General features: G+C 44.0%; 1 protein-coding gene across 1 annotated transcript in view; it reads right to left on the bottom strand.

Annotated features, from left to right (window-relative positions):
• The window catches only part of TMEM67 (transmembrane protein 67), a 624,701-nt gene that overhangs the window by 89,213 nt on the left and 515,147 nt on the right, over positions 1-20,341 (bottom strand). Inside the window, 2 exon segments of the mRNA XM_029591688.1 lie at positions 15,856-15,936; positions 16,066-16,206. Of these exon segments, the coding sequence (XP_029447548.1) occupies positions 15,856-15,936; positions 16,066-16,206 (222 nt within the window).

The raw sequence follows: 20,341 nt of genomic DNA, 5'->3' as shown, positions 1-20,341 counted from the left end.
AGCCCACCTTTCAAAATAATGCAGAGTTTACCTGAGGCAAAGGGAAATAAAGTGATTTGCCTAAGATCACAAGGAGTATCAGTGAAGGAAGTGGAATTTGAACTCTAATTTCCCTGGTTTTCGGCCCATTGCCCTAGCCTCTAGGCTACATTATTTATTATTACTAAATTCAAATATCAGAATTATAAATACTTAAATCAAGAAAACTCCAGAAACTCAGTTTGCATGACAATGTCCATGATAAACTAGTACACATTCCCTGTCTACAAGCCAATACAACAAAAATAAAATGAAATGAAAAAAAAAAATTAAGGATAAAACAATACTTTAAACAAAAAGCAAGTTTCCTTACCATAAACAGTGTTATCCATAGACAGAATGATGAATTAGCTATGACATTATGATGTCATCCGAGGGTGCTGAACAGACCCTTCTCTCTTAGCTCATAGAGCTTTTACTCTACTGATATGGGAGTTCCCACACAGGTACTGCCTCATGAGCCCCTCAGTCAATTTTAGATCTATATCTAGCTAGGTAATTGACTCTCTAGGGAGGTGGGAAGGTATTTAGCATGGATAATTTATTCTATCAATGGAGAACAACATTTACAGTAAGCAAACTTGTTCTCTGTTGACAAGTAGGGCTGAATTAGCCATGATACATGGGGAGTCCGAAACTGAGGGTTGCAGAGGTGCATTTACTGAATAAAAAACCCGGACCCCACCGTGGAGAGCAGATTACTGGGTGAACAGCTACACAAAATAGCTTGTCCAAATTTACTGTCACTTCTTGATAGATTGCAAGACAGTAATAGGATACAAAGGTGTGCACAGATGACCAAGTTGCAGCTTTGCAAATGATTTCAATAGGCACAGCCTGCAGATGAGCCACTGCTACAGCCATGGCGCTCACTTGCTGAGCCTTGACAGAGCCTGTACTCTGGAGGCCTTCTAGCACATAATATGCGATATAGTCTGCTAGTCAATTAGACAATACAAGTTTGGCCGCTACTATGCCTAGTCGGTTAGGATTATAAGAGCTAAACAGTTGCAAGGCATGATGATATGGTTGCGTTCTTTTCCTGTAGTAAGCCAAGACCGTTTTATAGTCTAAGAAATGAAGAGCTGTTTCACCTTCCTGCGCATGTGGCCTTGGAAAGAACATGAGTAGCACTATGACAAGATTTATATGAAAAGCTAACACCAACTTTGTCAAAAACTTTGGATGGGTGCGGAGCACCACTCTATATTGTGGAAGAACTGCATATAAGGAGAGTAATGTACCAATGCCCGAAGCTCACTGACTATTCTGGCTGACGTGATTACAAGAAGGAATAATATGAAGTAAAGAATTTGTAGTGGAGTTTTGATTTGCTGGTTATAATTGGGTGGCAACTTTGTTTTTTTCATAATTGGATTAGCAACTAAAACTACCCAAAAAAAAATACACTGGCCTTTCTGTGCAGCAGTTTTCTTCTCCCCATGCCATCAGATCTTCTCTCCCTTGTCCCGTTCCACTTTGATGTCATTTTTCAGAGCCCGTAAGGAGGCTGTACATGGCACACATGTAGCCAAGAGCTGACCCACGCAGTGGCAATGCATGAGGATATTAATAACTGCTGCCCTTGACTGCTCTGGCGCATTTCCTAGCAATGGTTCCAGGGCCACTGAAGTGTCCGTAGGCTGGAATTCGTATTTAGAGTTGCCACACCTGTACTGCTCCCTTTCCTGGTAAACCTACCCTTCCACCAGCGGCAGTGAAGGGAGCTGGCAGGAAGAGAGACAAGTGGAGCTTTGGGACAGCCTGAGAAGGAGCCAAATAATTAATGTTCAAGCCAGGGGCGGATTGAGGGAAAATAGTGGCCCGGGGGATTTTTCTCCATACTGGCCCATGGGTACCCAATTACATTTACATATATAATTTACATATATATGTACACACCCCTATATTTCGGCATGGTCCTCCCGTATCAACACAGTACTATTTGCCAAAACTCAAAGAATAACAACCCCACCTATGAAAAAGAATACCACAAATATTACACCAGAATCTAAAATATCAATACACCTCCTATCAGGAAAACAGAACAGGCCGAGCTACTACAGATCCCTACAGAGAAACCACATGCTAAAAGAATGCTTCATCTCAGTCTTTGCATGCAGAACACAAACTCTCACCAAATACAGAATAAAGCCACATAAAGTATAAATAGAAATGCGCAGACAAAAACTAAACTGTAAAATGTATCACGCCAGACTCTATACAGTGCAACAATGGAAAAACAAAAATGTCACCATTCTTCATGAAACAATCAATAAAATCAAGATATATAAATCATGAATCATAATATCATACTAATAAAATAATTTCAAAACAGCTGATGAATAGAATATCCAATAATTAAAGACTCAAGCAAATTTTGAAACCTTTATCAAAACACCAATAAAATATTTCAAACAGAAGACATCACACACTACCCAATAATTAAAATGGTAGTCAGTCAAGAAAAATGAATTTAAAAAGTCACCTTTACTTACCCTCTCCAGCAGTTCTCCTACTTCTTTCCCTTGCAGGCCACACCAGAAGCAGCAGTAGCTGCTGAAGCTGTCCTCATGGTCCTCTTCCTTAGGGACCACAACCTCTTCCTTAGGGACCACAACCAGTATCTTCTCTCTCTCTCACACACACACACACAAGTCACCCCCTCAAGACCAGTTTCTGTCTCTCACACACCAATCATCTCCCCAACCAGTATCTCTCTCTCACACACAAGCACACACATACCACCAGTCATCTCCCTGTTCAGTTTCACACATACGTCGCCTCTCTGGCCAGTCTCTCTCAATCACACAATGCTCTCGCTCCCCTTACTTACACACAGGATTTCAATCACACAATGCTCTCGCTCCCCTTACTTACACGCAGGATTTCAATCACACACATGCCCTCCTTTCACAGCCACAAGCCAGCCAAAAACATGCTCCATCTCTCTCTCGTACACACGCATTGACTCACACAAGCACCCTCCCTGACTCACATATACACCACACACACAGAAGCACCATTCCTTTCTCAGGCACACACACACACACACACAGAAGCACCATTCCTTTCTCTCTCACACACACACACACACACACACACACACAGAAGCACCATTCCTTTCTCTCTCACACACACACACACACACACAGAAGCACGATTCCTTTCTCACACACACACACACACACAGAAGCACCATTCCTTTCTCACACACACTCACACAGAAGCACCATTCCTTCCTCACACACACACACACAGAAGCACCATTCCTTTCTCACACACACAGAAGCACACTGAAGCACCATTCCTTTCTCACACACACACCCACCCAGAAGCGCCATTCCTTTCACACATACACACACACACAGAAGCACTCTGCCGATCTAAGGCCCCCAGCTGAACAGCTGGTCTCCGGCGGGGGTTAGCAGCACCGGTGTTCATTTTTTCGCCGCCGCCGGCCACGATTTTTATATCTTCGGCCCCCGCTGGTCTCTAGCAGGGGCTGTCTGGGAGGCGCCGGGCCGGCCCATCTTCTTTTCTTCGGCCGCCGCCGGCCACGATTTTTATTTCTTCGGCCCCCGCTGCTTGGTCTCTAGCGGGGGGCTGACTGTGCGGCGCCCATCTTCATTTTTTCGGCCCTCGTGGGCGTGGTCTCCCACAGGGGCTGTCTGGGAGGTGCCGGGCCGGCCCATCTTCTTTTCTTCGGCCGCCGCCGGCCACGATTTTTATTTCTTCGGTCCCCGCTGCTTGGTCTCTAGCGGGGGCTGACTGGGCCTGCGAGGCTGCAATCACCAATTCGCCACCTACCTTGAATTGATGGAGGTCACTGGGCTGAGTGCAGGCTGCACGCGGTCGAGACCACGTGACCAGCTAAACCGGCCCACCGGGGGAAGCCCGATCCCCCGATAGGTCAATCCGCCCCTGGTTCAAGCAGCAGAAGGAAGCACAGGAGCAGCCCACCCAACGTCATCATTGATGGCCATAAATGACACACTGATGTATGCAACTTCCTGCCAGTGCTGATGATGTTAAAACAGTGTGTTCACAGACCTGATGTTATAAAGACTGCTGCGAGGTGAGTGAGCTACAAAAATGAAAGAGATGGGTTGGTTTAGGCCCATGGACCATAGTTTGCCCATCCCTGCTCTATATGAATGTGGTAGGCTGCTACAGACCTGAGATAGACCCTCAGTGATGAGGTGAGATCTGAGGAGGAAAGAAAAAGCAAGAATTGGAGTAGCTATCATGGCTCACACGTGAATAGGTCCAGGGAGCGTTGTTGACACCATGATAAGAATCATTTCCATTTAATCCTTAAGCTCTTCTAGATGAAGGTTCACTGGCAGATACTAGTATGTCCTCAACTTCCTTGGGTAAGGAAAGTGAAGTGATCAGTGCTTAATATCCAGGCTATCAAGTTGAGAAAGGGAAAGTTCAGATCATATACATGACCTCCTTTTTGAGTCAATAAGGACAGATTGGCCCCTAGAAGGATCAGGGGACTGATGGACATTTGTATTAGGTATGCAAACCATATTTGTCTGGGCCATGCTGGTGCAATAAGTATAAGGCAGGCCCAGTTCTTGAGCACTTTTTGCATGGTCTTGGCTATCAGCAAAATTAGTACAAAAGCATATGTGAGGTCTGCATTCCAGATGAACAGAAAAGTATCCTGAGTGGACCTGAGTTCGCTGCAAAGTGTCCACCTTACCTCTTTTGCGATTCCCTCTTTGGTTGATGGACGTTTGGCTGCTGCGGCGTCATCTTGCCGACCTCCTCCGGCGTCCCCGTGCCGACTAGACGCTGCCTTCCGCCATATTCTCCTGAAGCCTAAGGGCGCGCGCGTGGTGCGGCCCCGACTCAAGTACCAGCTGTGGCGCGAACCTCAGGGGCGTCCCCCTGAGATGACATCCTCACCGGATACTTAAGGTCTTCGTTTTTGCTAGCTATTCGAGTTAGCAAGGGCTTCCTCCAGGTATCGCTGCAGATGGGATTCGCTCTCTGCATACCTTGTTATCTGCCTACTCGGACTTTACCAGGGGTACCCACTCCTAGGGGGCCTCGCTCTCTCTCTTGCTTTTCAGGTCGCAGTCTGGAACAGGTACTCGCTCCTCGAGGGCCCACGTTCCCGGACCTGCTACCAAATACAACTTCTGCCAGGAAGTCACCGCTGCCTACAACACCAGTGAGTTACCATCTCTCTCTCAGGGCTTTCCCTGGAACCAGGTACTCACTCCTCGAGGGCCTACTTGATTCTAGCCTTGGGGCTGCTTCAAGAGACTATTGTGTGAGTGTTACCATCAAGGGTCCATTTCTGAACTCTGCATACTCTGCCTACTCACTATATTCAGTTTCTCTATATCTCAGCCATCCTGGGATCGCTGTTCCAGTACTTGAGGGACTACAGCCCAGCCGGGCTCTTCCAGCTCACTACTGCCACCTCTGGTGGTTCACTATACAGTTTAATAAAAGATCTAGTGTGTATCTGTCTCCCAACTCTGAGCCTGACCGGTGGCCCCTCTCGGGATCTTCCCCCGGGGGCGTGGTCATCTGCCACCAGCCCCAAGAATCCACCCACAATTATCACAAATAACAACAGCCAGGTAATAAAAATATTGTCAATGTACCGCTTCCAAGTAAAAATATATTGGAAAAAAAGGATGATTATGATTGATCCATTTTTCTTCGAAGGCTCCCATGTAAAGGTTTGCTAAATCCGGGGCCATCGTGGCACCCATCACGGTGCCACGAATCTGCTGGAAAAACATCTGTTCATACGCAAAAAAGATTTTTTTGTAACAGCAATCTGTAATAAGGATAACAAAAAATCAGATGGAATACGGTACGGTCTGAGACGGGACTCAAAAATGTCATGGCAATATCAATAGCCTCTTCTTGAGGAATACACGTATACAGAGATTCGACGTCTAAAGTCACCAAAAATAAAGATTCCGTGTCACAGTGAATACTCTCTAAGAAAAGTATCATCTGTTGGGAGTTTTTATACATGAAGGTAATTTAGACACAAAAGGAGTCAAAAAATGGTCTACAAATTGTGAAAGTAGTTCTAACAAAGAACCCCTACTAGCGACAATGGGTCTACCAGGGGATTTATTATATTTTTGTGAATCTTTGGTAGGAGGTAGAATATGGGAACCAAAGGATGCTTTTTCGCTAAAAAATTAACTTCTTTTGTTGTCAAGAAACCCAGTTATCTTCCTTTTGTAACTAAGTTTTCAATTTCTAATAGTAGATGAGGAGTCGGATCACTGCCTAATGGCTGGTAAAACTCAGAATTTTGCAATTGACATTCAACTTCAGCAGTGTATTGTGTTCTTACTAATAGTACTATTTTCCTGCCCTTATCTGCTGGCTTGATGATTAAATCTTGATTATCACGTAGAACTTGAATAGCTTTGAATTATTCTGTTAGGATACCAAATTTTTGTTTGTTAGTGAATAGCCGACGTAAATTGCATAAAGCAGCCTGATGAAATGTAAAAATAATCGGGTCTGGAGGACCTGATGGACACCAGGTAGAGGAATTTTTGAACAATGATATATCAATGCCAGTGGGGTTTATCAGCAAAAAAATGCTTGTTGTAAAATTTACGAACAAATTTGAATAATGATACCTCTAAATTAAACAATTTAGCTTTAGGAGTGGGTACAAACGTTAACTAGGTATTGCAGAATGCCGCTGCCAGGATTTTAACTGGGAATAGAAAGTGTGATCATACACCAATTTTGATATCTTTGCATTGGCTGCTGATTAACTATCGAATACAATACAAAACTGCATGCATAGTACATAATTTAATTTATGGTCAAAGAACTGAATGGCTTAATACCTCTTTGCGTTTACATATCCCACAAAAAAATTTGAGATCAGCGAATAAGGGATTATTGTCAATTCCAACTATAAATTCAGCTCGACTCAGTCAAGTAAGGGAGCGAGCAATATCGATAGCGGGCCGCAAGCTTTGGAACACTCTTCCTATGCAAATACAGTTACAAGAAGACAAAAAGAAATTCAAAGCAGAACTCAAAACATGGCTCTTTAAATGTGCATACTCAGAGAATGAATGACAGGCACCCGCAAGCTTGACTTCTATTTTACTTATTTTATTTTTTACTATTTTATTTTTGACATTGTAGTTTCATGATGTATGTGTTTTATTGTTTTAGAGGTATAATATTGTTTTATATCTTATGCACTTTTACATTAAGATGTTATTTTTAATATTTTTAGGTACTTTAACAGCTATATTAGAGTATTCTCTCTTTCTTTAGATAGCATTTTAGCTGTTATTACTATTTATTGTATTTAATGTATTTCCTTGTCTATTACGATTGTGAAGGCTCGTCCGATGTGACGGTATATAAAACTAATGAAACCATAAACCATAACCCTTTATTCAAAACTTGTGTTTGTGCCGAATCTAAAGACACATTAGATACATTCAAAATTAGAGATTCCGGTTCATTTGGGATTGCGTTTGCCATGGGTTGTACTTAATCTCTTCTAACCACGACTTGCCTCTGCCTCTTGTTGTAAAAGACCGGCGGCTGGTCCGACCACGTGATCCTAAAAAACGATTGTCTTGTGCCAAATTGTTAGAACTGGGACCTCGTCTAGCTTGCAATTCATCCCCTGAGGAATCATCACTGTTTGAATCCAAGGTAATCTTGTGAGTGTCATCTTTCATTTTATCTTCAGACATCCAGGGGTAGACATAACCTTTGATATAATCTCGTTCATCCCTATTGAATTTCTGTAGTTTATTCTTGTTGATCTCAGATCGTAATTTTCAATAGAATCATTCAATGTTGCCAGTTGTTCATTGAAAGTGTTCAAATCAATAGAGGAGGCCAAGTCATTTTTGATAGTCTGTATCTCTTGTTGCAGCTCAGTATCTTTCTTTTTTGCGCTGTTTTAATGATCAATATCATCATGACTAAGCTACATTTGTTTAAGATAGCATTCCAGTCACTCACAAAATAGTACTATTAGAACACAATACACTGCTGAAGTTGCACGTCAATTGCAAAATTCTGAGTTTTACCAACCATTAGACAGAGATCCGACTCCTCAACTACTATTAGAAATTGAAAACTTAGTTACAGAAGGAGGACAACAGGGTTTTTTGACAACCAAAGAAGTTAATTTTTTAGTGAAAAAGTATACTTCGGGTCCCATATTCTACCTCCTACCAAAGATTCACAAAAATATAATAAATCCCCCTGGTAGACCCATTGTCTCTAGTAGGGGTTCTTTGTTAGAACCTCTGTCACAATTTGTAGACCATTTCTTGGCTCCTTTTGTGTCTAAACTACCTTCGTTTATAAAAGACTCCCAACAGATGATAATTTTCTTAGAGAGTATGCACTGTGACACGGAATCTTTCTTTTTTGTGACTTTAGACGTCAAGTCTCTATATACGTGTATTCCTCAAGAAGAGGTTATTGATATTGCCATGACATTTTTTGAGTCTCATCCCAGACCGCTCCGTATTCCATCTGATTTTTTGTAATCCTTATTACAGATTGCTCTTACAAAAAATTTTTTTTGCGTATGAACAGACGTTTTTCCAGCAGATTCGTGGCACCGCGATGGGTGCCACGATGGCCCCGGATTCAGCAAACATTTACATGGGAACCTTCGAAGAAAAATGATCAATCATAATTACCCTTTTTTTCAATATATTTTTACTAGGAAGCGGTACATTGACGATATTTTTATTATCTGGCAAGGTACAAAAGAGATGTTTGAAAGGTTCCTCACGTGGTTGAATTCCTATAACTCACATTTACATTTCACAGCTAATATTCAATACAGACAAATTTCATTTTTAGACATATTGATCTCAAAGGAAGCACATGGCTTTAATACTACATTGTTTCGTAAACCTGTGAGTAGTAATACTCTATTACACTTTACCAGTGTTCATCCACGGAGGTTAAAAGAAAATTTACCGATGAATCAATTGTTCAGGGTCCGACATTTGTGCTCATCAATTGAAGAATACCTACTTCAAGCTAAAAATTTAAGTCATCGTTTTTTTAGAATGGGGTTACCCTAAATGTTGTGTGGAACATGCTTTTTTGAGAGCCAAACATATTAATCACGATTGGCTTTTTCTACCACGCTGTTCTGTCCCCAGCAGTGGGTACATTTTGGCATCTGTTCATACACTGCAGTTTAACTATGTCTAGTGCAGCCCTTATTTGTAACCCATGATAAAAGCCTGTGAGCCCTGCCTTTAAGGGGAGTTTTGCCTTTAAGAGAAACTCCCTCCCCTCTGCTTCTCTCATTGGGAAGGGTCAGCATGCTCTCTCAATCTAACTTGAGTCTTCTTAAGTGCCTTATTGGCTCAAGGAACTGCCCTTCATGCTCCCCCCTGCGTCACATGGATCCTAGGCTCGCTACCATTGGATCTCACCCTCTAGCCCCAGCTTGTAGGAACGTTTCCTGTAATCACTCTCCAAGACTGTTAGTCAGTCTCAAGCATGCTGCCTCAAAGCTAGAAGTGCCTGCAGCCTCTGTAATACAATTAGCTTTTTTACATTTCTTCTCATCGCTTTAATTCTAAAGACTAATCAGCTTCAGAACCCCTTGCCTTCTCACCCTGAATCCCAAGAAACTCCATCTCCCTTCTCCTGCCTATCTCCAGCTGCAAAGATCTCTGCTAGAAGCATATGCGTTTGGAAAGCGACAATTGTAATGTAATTGTAATGGAAAATGATCTGTACAATAAACAATTTCAAACTTAAAAGATCTTTGCCTGAGAACTGAGTAGAAGGAAAGTTAGCTGTGTGGAAGAGGGAAACCCGGGTGTTTCTTACTGAGCCAGCACAAACGCAATAGTGAAGAAGATGATGTACTGACATACGTGGTACCTTTTTCTCCGTTGGCACCCATTATGAAAGAGGTCATATTCCAAAACTGGCACATCCTACAGACACACGCTGAATTTGATTCTAAACCTAGATTCACTTACACAAAAGGCTCCAGTTTAAAAGACCAATTAGTACGTTCAGACTCCACTATCCAGCATTCTACACACAGAGGTGGTTCACACATGGCTTGTGGTTCCTGTTCAGGCTGTTCGATTATGATGTTGATGACCAGTGTTTATTTTGATGCTATTCAGTTCACTGTACAACTCAGACAACACACCACATGTAAATCAACTGGAGTAATTTACATAATCAAATGTCCATGTGAAATGTTTTACGTGGGGAAAACCAAGCATCAGCTGAAAACTAGGATGATAGAACATCGATCAAGTTTGACAACCAATCGGAGCAGTGCACCTTTGGTTCCACATTGCCTTGAGAAGGTCAGAAATTTGATGAGCTTAAAGCGTGTGTAATCGAACAGATCCCTCCACACTGGCGTGGGGGAGAGTTAAATAAAAAAACTCTTGCAAGCGGAACAGAAAACACCACCTTGACACAATACATCCTAAAGGTCTAAATTTAGACCTAGAATTGAATGTATTTCTATAATTTTATGCCATTTGACGATGTGTGGTTGCTACATATTCATAGTTAATGATGTCATCCAGCTCGTGTGCTTTCTGATTGGATAGCCTTTCTTTTTAAGCTGACAGCTGACAAATTGATGGTCTCTTTTCCTCTGCTCTGAAGGTTGTTCGAGACAAGGATTGTCCTAATGAAAGGTTGGACCAGTTGCCAACACAACATAAGTAATATAATATGTAACTTGATAGATAATTACAACATAACTTTTTTTGATACAGGAATATGAACAGAAGTAAAAAAGAAGCGATGATTTAGTCATTGTGAAAAGAAACAAAACATTGACAGCTCCTGATGAAGCTTTTTCCCACGAAACACCGGCCATTGTAGAGCTAGAGCTAAAGCGGAGAGCTCAAGTATGCTTGAGCCTGCATTTAAGATCGTTGTGTGTACGATTGAAGGATTATCAACGCCTTTATAAATTTTTGGACACTCTTATACCGCAAATGATTAAAAGTCTGGACGGCCTCAGTTTGAAAACCTATGAGGTACGTTGTCAGGCTTGCTGATGCGGCAAAAGAGAAAAGAGAAATAAGAAAAAAAGTAGACAAGAAATAAAGAAAGTAAAGAAAAGTAATTTCCTTCCTTACTTATGAATGGCTTGAATTTGAAAAACAAGTACATATGATTTACTTTTTTCTTGTATTGAATTATAAGGTGGAAATCAATTTGGGCTCTTTTTTGGGGTTTAAACATTCACTAAAGCCAAGTTAACTGGTTCCAGTTGGAGCGCAGGCCCCATTGCAGGAGTCGCATATGGAGGTAAGCTAGAGATACTATATGAACTGCTGTTGCCATGTGGCCCAGAATAACTAGCACTTCCCTGGCTGCTTTTTGATCTGTGTTCAGCAATTGATAAGTCAGGGATCTGAGAACATTTGCATGATCTGAAGGAAGAAACACTTTCTCTTGTAGAGAACCTATCCAAGCCTCAATGAATTTGATTTTCTGGGAAGGGGTCAGGGTCAATTTTCCAAAGTGTATTAGGAATCCTTGCGATTGTAGGAGTTGAATTATCTTCTTCATTGAGGTCAACACTCCTTCCTGGGATGCGGAAGTCACCAGCCAGTCGTCCAGGTAAGGGAAAGCACAGATGCCCTGACAGCACAGATATACAGCTTCTACAGATAGGCATTTGGTAAAGTCCCTCAGTGCACCACTGAGAGACCAAAGTGGAGCACCAGGTACTGATAGTGAGAGGATTTCATCACTAAGTGATGATAGTGCCAGTGGGAGGAATAAATGGGTATGTGAGCATATGCGCCCTTCAGATCCAGAGCATACATCCATTCCCCCGCCTGGATGAAAGGCAGAATGGTGTGGAGTAAATTCATTTGAATTTCTCCCAAAACAGAGTCCTATTCAGACTTCTTAAATTCAGGAAAGATTTCAAACCTCTGGATTTCTTAAGGATAAGGAAATAGTAGTAGTAGCTATGCTGATCGTATAGAACAGGTTCTGTTGCCCACTGACTGAGAAGCGACTACCTCCAGGCAGAGCTGTGCTGAGTGAGACAGATTCGGATTGAATGCCGAGCAATGAGGAAGTGTGGAAATTTGGGAGAAGTGCAAGCAATAACCAGATTCCACAATCTTGAGAACCCAGCAATCTTTGGTGATCTTGCACCATTCCTCTAGGTAGCAATGAATTCTCTCCCATACTAGACAGGTTGAATTCTGTGTCTGGAAGCTGGTCAAAAACTTGGTCAAGTTTTGACTGAGCCTTTTGTGGCTTTTGGTTGGTGCCTTTCATGCTGTTGATCTCGAGCTGGAAGTTGTTGTTGCTGACGAAGCAGAGTAGGAGCATGGCATCACTGGAATTGCCAGAAGAGGAACCTTTGAAAGCATGATCATCTTGCAGTCGACTGTTGAATAGAGCTAATTAAGAGCAATTGAGCTATCACGTGTTCATTGACTAAGCAAATGTTTCTCTGAGTTTGTCTCTGAAGTGGTGATCTCCTAGGCAGGGAATGTCTGCTAGTTTAATCATGGACATTGTCACGCAAACTGCTCACTCTTAACCAAATTATTTAGCATGCTCCAATGTAGGCTGAGGAGGTGTGGGCTGTCGTATCAAATGCCTCATACACTGATCAAATCAGATGATATATACACACTCTTCCTCATCCAGAAGCAGTGTGGTATGCAGAGGTGCCCTCGAGTGGGGTAAGGAGACATTTCAATTTTTGAATGCAATCATGAAAATATTACACCATGTAAAACTAGTGTGCAGAAGTATGCATTAAGCATGGAACTCTAATACCTTCTTCCCAAAATTGTCCAGCAATCTGAGATATTTTCGGTGGAGTGTTGGAAAATATCCTTGGTTTTTTTTGCTTGTTTTAATGCTAACTCAACCATGGTGAGATAGCTATATTACCCCAAATCCCAGAGTTTTCTGGACTTTATAATGTAAGTCCAATTTCTTGGCTACTGGGCCACAGGAAATCAGGTACTCCCACATTCCCATCTCTAATTCTTGCAGAAACAAATGGATCAGAAAGGCTGCTAGATCTGCTGAGAGTCTAAAATCTGGAGAAGGCCAAAGACTTCCATGTGAAGGTCCTTATCCATATGGTTATTGACTCCTAGTGCCCAACCCAATTTTTCCAAAACTCTGGAATAGGAGAGGTCTTCAGGTGGAGATGAGAGTTTTAGAGGCTCAGGTAGAGGGTTGGAAGGGATTCCCATTGATCCTTCCTCTGATCTGAGGAGAGACAGGACACTGATCCAGGACCCCAATGATTAAAGCAATTGAGAATGGGTCATTGGTTACTTGGAGGAAAGTATTTCTGGTGAACGTCCTCTGACTGGTTGGACTTGGCTGCAAGACAGTAGTGAGGACATGAACTACCTGGGGTCAGGGGTAAAAGGGATTCCTTGACAAAGCAAATCTGATAGTCTAAAAAAGAAAGGTTGAAGAATACAGTCATTGTTTTGAGCCACAAGTGAAGTAAAATTTTAATCAACTCTGCCACTTGGTCCAAGGACTGCTATGCAGATAGGATTTGGACTGTACAGATGCAGGCCTTGCTTCAGAATTCTCGATGTGGAAGTTTCCTTTGAAACAGGAGGAGGTAAGTTGAATCTATTTCTCTGTCCACCTGTCATGCTCCTGTTATGTTTTAACTTGGTTTGTGGGCCCTTGGGTCTTGGAGAGAGCTGACTCCACCCACAGCGAGGAGCCCTGTGGGGACTCTCCACGATAGGCGAAGTCTCAGTAGTGATGGACACAGGAGACAAAGAATATTTATTATACAGCAAAGAGAAACCTGAGGAGCGGGTTTGTAACTCAGTCCTGGAAACAGAAGACCCGAGATGGATTATCTGGTAGTGGTCCGCAGGGCGGGGTAACCCGGGGAATCCTTGCTTCTTGATAGGTCTTGTGCGTGGTAACTCCGGTAGTGGTCCACGGCGCGGGGTAGGCCGGAGGCAGATATGAGTAACTGGTACAAGATAGCGTAAATCCGGTAGTGGTCCGCAGAGCGGGGTAACCCAGACAGTACTTACAGTACTTGCTTCTTAGTATACCTTGTGCATTGTAGCTTCGGTAGTGGTCCGCAGCATGGGGTAGGCCGGAGGTAGGTGTTGGCAACCGGCACAAGACAGCGTGGATCCGGTAGTGGTCCGCAGAGCGGGGTAACCCGAGGATCCACACAGCAAGACAGATGTGGTGATGTAGAGGTCTTGTACTCACGATGCAGTAGAGAATTCGTAGTATCAGCTGTGGAGACCCGATGCAGGAGAACTCACTTAGCTGGTGAATGTGAGACAGGCAGATGAGGCTCTCAGAGGAGCGGATAGCCCTGAGTGCAGCAAGGCCCCCGAGGAGCGGGTACCTGAGGCACTCAGTCTGGATTCAGGAACATCAATGAGAAGCGTCTCAGAGTAAGGAATTAAGCAAGATGGAATCCTTGCTAACTCGTAGGTAGGAAAGTCCAGTAGGTTTAAATACATGTAAGGCAGTGACATCATGCGGAGGGGACGCCCCTGAGGTTCCCGCCATGACGTGCATAAGGAGGCGGCAGGCGCGAGCACCCTAGGTCACAAAAGATTCAAGATGGCGACCAGGATTGCCCTCACCATCCCGGGAATGCCAGGAAGGTCGGCGTGCAGAGGTGGCCATCTTAGCCAGAATCAGAGCTACTGGGCAAAATGAGGTGAGCAGCAAAGGTCGCAGCCATCTGCGATCGAAGGGCGCAACAGCTCCTTAAGTGACTAGTGACTTGATGAAAGCTGCATTGGTAGCACTGAGGCTTGGTGCATCAATAGTGCCAATCCTCACGCTGAGGCAGGAATGCCAGAGCACAATATGTCAACGGTGCTTGTTCTCCATGTGTTGACAAATGGTGCATTGATGACGCTGGTGCTATATGCATTGACTGTGTTTTCAGTACCAAGGCTTGGTGCTTTTGTGCTGGCAGCTACAAAAAATGGCGCTTCTTATGACTAGGCCCCTAGGCTCTGTGGTGTATGCAAAGGACTTGCAATGCCTGAGAACTTTTTTCTGTTTACCTGACCTGCAAAAAGGTGGAGGGGCCCCAAGTCTGCTCCAACAAGGGGAGAGGCTTACTAGAGGCGCTCCTACTCAACTCAGCACCTGGGGAGCTAGAAGAAACTCTGCTCCGGGAGGTGACTGCAGCTCTTCAGATACTTATGCAGCAACTCCATTTCCAAGCTTTGGACTTCTGAGAGTACAGGGATATTCGGTCACAGTGGTAGCAGTTAGACTGATCATGATTTGGTCCTAGGCACCAGTAGCAGGTATCTTGTCCATCAGCAATGAACATTTTCCTAAGTAAATGCAGTCCTTGAAGCTGGTGAAGGTAGGCTTCTTCCTGTGGGTATTCTCTGTGAAGAAAGTTGTGTTTTTTGTTTTTTTTAAGAACATTAAGAAGAGGTGTTTGGGGGCTGCTGAGGCAGTGAGGCAGCATATCAAAAGAACTTAGAAAAAGAGATAGGGTACATGTCTGTGCTGATGCTCAGACAACAAAAGACTGAGGGGCTCAAGAAGCAACGCCTGCATGGGAATTCCACACGTGCTTAGTACAGCTAAAGCTTTACGAGCTAAGACAGAAGAGTGTTTATTGCTGTTGGATGATGTCACCACGTGTCTTTGCTAATTCAGCCCTGCTTGTTGAGGAAGAAAGTAAATTTAAAAGTTTGTGGTGTTCTCTTCACTTAAAAATTGTATGTGGTATTTTAAAACAATGTTTTAAAATTTAAAAAAGAAACAACCCTTTAGATCATAGAAATAAAATATACTTACATTACACATAGAGCAAAGGTCAACAAACTGTCTTATTTTATCTTCTATAAACCTTTCATAGAAGACAGCAAAGAACAGAATCTGTAATAAAATACATTTTGGTTTAGTAATCTATCTCTTCTGGAATAATTTCCAAGAAATAAATGACACTAAAAAATTATTCATGCTACAACATAAGCGTGAAATGTAAAGATAAAATTAAGTCAGCACCTGAAATAAGCCGATAGCTAACCAAAGAGCAGTGGAGACACCATATCTCAAAATGCGACTCCAAGGAGCTATGTAACTTGCTGAATTTCTTGTAAGACTGGAGGATGGGTTCATTAATGCCAGATTCGCAAAGCCAACAACCTAAGAAAAAAGTAGTAAAAAATAATACAGTCTCATATTTAGAGTAGAACAGGCAGAAAGCTAATATATTGCATAAAAGCAGATGGATTTGCCCCTGCCTCTTCACTTTAGTAGAGTTGTCACCATGACAGCTGAAGAACAATCATTGGACTATTCCACTGTGGGCTAAAGGGAAAACTTCTGCAATAATTTTTTTTTTTTTTTTTTTAACAACCAGAAAGGCAAAATTATTCTAAAGCATTTAATAAGATGAAATGTATCAATCTTTTATAATCATATGTAAAGGCTTGTAACCCTAACACAAGGTAAAGAAAAATCTTAGTACAAGCATAAGAACATAAGATATGCCATACTGGTTCAGATCAAAGGTCTATCAAGCCCAGCATCCTGGCAAGTATCTGGGAACTCCACTTGCACATCCCTAGATTTAAGTATAAAGTGAGTCAATTCAATAAGGGGTGGGCTGGATTATAGACTGTCGAGGGAGTGGGAGAGAAAGAATTAAGTTTAGAGGCAGGTACAGAGTTAAGCTTCAGAGAAATTTTTCATTTCCATTTCATTTTATATCCTGTTCTTTTCTAGAGAAGTCAGAGTAGCTGACATTAAGAAAATATACAAATACAGCAAAAATATACTATATTAAAATACAATAAGGCATTCAATTCAATTCATCCTCAATTACTAACGGGCCGATACAGTAAAGTCCGCGGGAGAGCGGGCATTGTGCGCGCGATTCTGAATTTAAATGAGGCCCGGTGGTAAAAAACAGGGAAAAGGAGGCGCTAGGGACACTAGCGCGTCCCTAGCGCCTCCTTTTGGACCGGAACGGCGGCTGTCAGCGGGTTTGACAGCCGACGCTCAATTTTGTCGGCGTCGGTTCTCGAGCCCGCTGACAGCCACGGACTCGGAAACCAGACGCCGGCAAAATTGAAAGTCCGGTTTTCAACCCGACAGCCGTGGGCCGACTTCAAATTTAAAAAAAAAATTTTATTTTTTTTTTACTTTTTTTACCCTTCGGGACCTCAGACTTAATATCGCCATGATATTAAGTCAGAGGGTGGACAGAAAAGCAGTTTTTACTGCTTTTCTGTGCACTTTCCCGGTGCCCGAAGAAATTAGCGCCTACCTTTGGGTAGGCGCTAATTTCTGAAAGCAAAATGTGCAGCTTGGCTGCATATTTTGTTTTCTGAATTGCGCGGGAATACCTAATAGGGCCATCAACATGCATTTGCATGTTGCGGGCGCTATTAGGTTTGGGGGATTGGATGCACGTTTTCGGCCCCTTACTGAGTAAGGGGTAACGCTAGCGCGTCGAAAACGCGCGTCCAATGGCAGGTTAACAGTGCGCTCCATCGGAGTGCACTGTACTGTATCGGCTGTAAATAAGCAAAAAACTACAAACACCTTCCCCCTTATCTATCTCAACCCCTCCCCCCTTCCCCCAGCAAGGTGGTGACACATGACTAGGGTTCTTCGTTTTCAGTTTCAACCAATTTTTACCCATAAATTCCTGGATTTTCCAAAAATAACAACCAGTTTAAACCAATTTTCACCCTAATTAAAGATTAAAGAGCAGCTCCAGAGCTGAAGATGCAGTGTCTCACAGCCTCCAGCAAATACTGGAAGCAAATGTGGGCAAAAGCATCTGCAGTGTCTCAAGTCCCAATCCTCCACCAGCAAAAGCAGCGCTGGCTCTCCAATGCCACCGCTATGGCATTTCAAGACCCACTTTCTCTTCCCCCCAGGCCGCCAAAGAGCCTGCTGCTTGGTGACACCAATGAAGCATTTGAAACATAGAAACATGACGGCCTATCCAGTTTGCCCATCCGTCCAATTAATTTAGCATTGTAATTCTCATCACTTCTTTAGACATCACCTGTATTTATCCTATGCTTTCTTGAATTCAGATACTGTTTTTGCTCTCCCACTTCCACTGGGAGGCTGTTCCACACATCCACCATCCTCTCTGTAAAGAAATATTTCCTAAGATTACTCCTGAATTTACCCCTTTCAACCTCATCTCATGACCCCTCATTCTAGAGCCTCCTTTCCATTGTAAAAGGCTCACCTCCTATGCATGGAACCCTTTGAGATATTGCAGATCTGCAAATGTAGGCGGCCACAAGTCAGAGGGATACCGAGGTGTCCGGCACCCAGGGGCCAATGCATTTCTGCCACCTTCCCCACAGCACTCCTCACCCCTCCCATGTCCTTCCTGTAGAAATGCTTAAAGTCACAGAAATTCACACTAACACAAATCCCAGAAAAGAAATGAACTGACAGGCTGTTGTGATCAGCCTATGCGGTGAAAACTTCCCTGTGCTCATTGAGATGCGGATCCCTTGTGTTACTAGGATGAAAGCTGACTTTACCATAAAAGTCCTTCATTGACCACCCTGTATCCAAGAGGAGCTGCAGTGTTACAAGAGTGGCATTATTCCTGCAGATGAAGAGAAGGTTGTAACTGTGCAAAATGAATCCAGTGTCTCCCATGCAAAAACATCTGCTAGAAGTAATGAAGAGAACTCAACCATAAAATGATTGCTCGCTTTTAAACAAGGAAAACAAGTGTAAGTGAATCATTTCTGAGCTCGGTATGGACGATTGTGATTTTTCTACCAACATGCCAGAAAAAAAAAAAGTTTAGTGTTTGACTAGAATCCTAATTTAAAAAAAAAATCCCATTCTCCAGCTGGTTAACAAACCATGCAAAATCCTATTCAGCTATTGGTGCCCCAAAGGTAAGAACGGGAGGACTAGAGAAAACATGATAGGGAAGGATCTCCTTGAAATAAGTGAGAAAAAAACCTATCCTGTAAGTGTGAGATATGGCTTCCGAGATTATTATCCGGGTTCTATCACACATGAGTTACAAATGAAATAAATTTGCATGTACCGTATTTCCACGCATATAACCCGCGGGTAATGTGCGTTTTTACCTACCCCGCATGCCCCCCGCGGGGTATAAACGTGGGCGGGTTATCCAGAAAAAATTTTACAACCAATAAAGTTTCCCGACTCTGAATAGGCTGCAGCTGAGAGGAGTCCGTCCTATCCCTGCGCCCGGCCGCTTCCTGATTGGTCGCGTGTTAAATCTAGGCCGCAGGCGGGTGGGCGCTTGTTCCAGGCGGCGGCGGGGGCGGGTGGACGCGCGTTAGTTCGAGACGGCCGGCGGGTGGTCGCGTGTTAAATCTAGGCCGGGTCGCACAGGCGCGCATTCATTCACTGCCGGTGGGGGCAGCCCCCACCGGCAGTGAATGAATGCGCGCCGAAAGCAGCTTGTTCCAGGCGGCGGTGGCGGGTGGACGCGCGTTAGTTCGAGGCGGGTGGTCGCGTGTTAAATCTAGGCCGGGTCGCTCAAGGCAATCTAGGCCGGGTCGCTCAAGGCAGTCACATGCCGTGACGTCACGGCATGTGACTGCCTTGAGCATCGAATCGCAGGGGTCGCATTCATTCACTGCCGGTGGGGGCTGGGGCAGCCCCCACCGGCAGTGAATGAATTCATTCATCCAGGCGGAGGAGCCGGCTGCTTTCAGCTGCCGCTGCCGGCTGCTTTCGGCGCTCAAGGCAGTAGCGGCGAAAGCAGCCGGCTCCTCCGCCTGGATGAATGAATGCGACCCCTGCGATTCGATGCTCAAGGCAGTCACATGCCGTGACGTCACGGCATGTGACTGCCTTGAGCGACCCGGCCTAGATTGCCTTGAGCGACCCGGCCTAGATTTAACACGCGACCACCCGCCTCGAACTAACGCGCGTCCACCCGCCACCGCCGCCTGGAACAAGCTGCTTTCGGCGCGCATTCATTCACTGCCGGTGGGGGCTGCCCCCACCGGCAGTGAATGAATGCGCGCCTGTGCGACCCGGCCTAGATTTAACACGCGACCACCCGCCGGCCGTCTCGAACTAACGCGCGTCCACCCGCCCCCGCCTGGAACAAGCGCCCACCCGCCCGCGGCCTAGATTTAACACGCGACCACCCGGCTCCCGCCGCCCGCCTGGACCCACGCGGCCCTCCGACAGGTATTTAAAAATTTATTTTTTTTTTGAATTGCGGGTTATATGAGGAGGCGGGGTATATTAAAACTTTTTTTCATAAATCTTGAAAACCTGCGGGTTATGTGTGTGGGCGGGTTAT

Source organism: Rhinatrema bivittatum, chromosome 2 (genome assembly GCF_901001135.1).
Source record: "Rhinatrema bivittatum chromosome 2, aRhiBiv1.1, whole genome shotgun sequence".
In the NCBI taxonomy this organism is placed as follows: domain Eukaryota; kingdom Metazoa; phylum Chordata; class Amphibia; order Gymnophiona; family Rhinatrematidae; genus Rhinatrema; species Rhinatrema bivittatum.
Note: the sequence above shows the minus strand (reverse complement) of the source record. Positions and strands in the feature narration are given on the sequence as shown.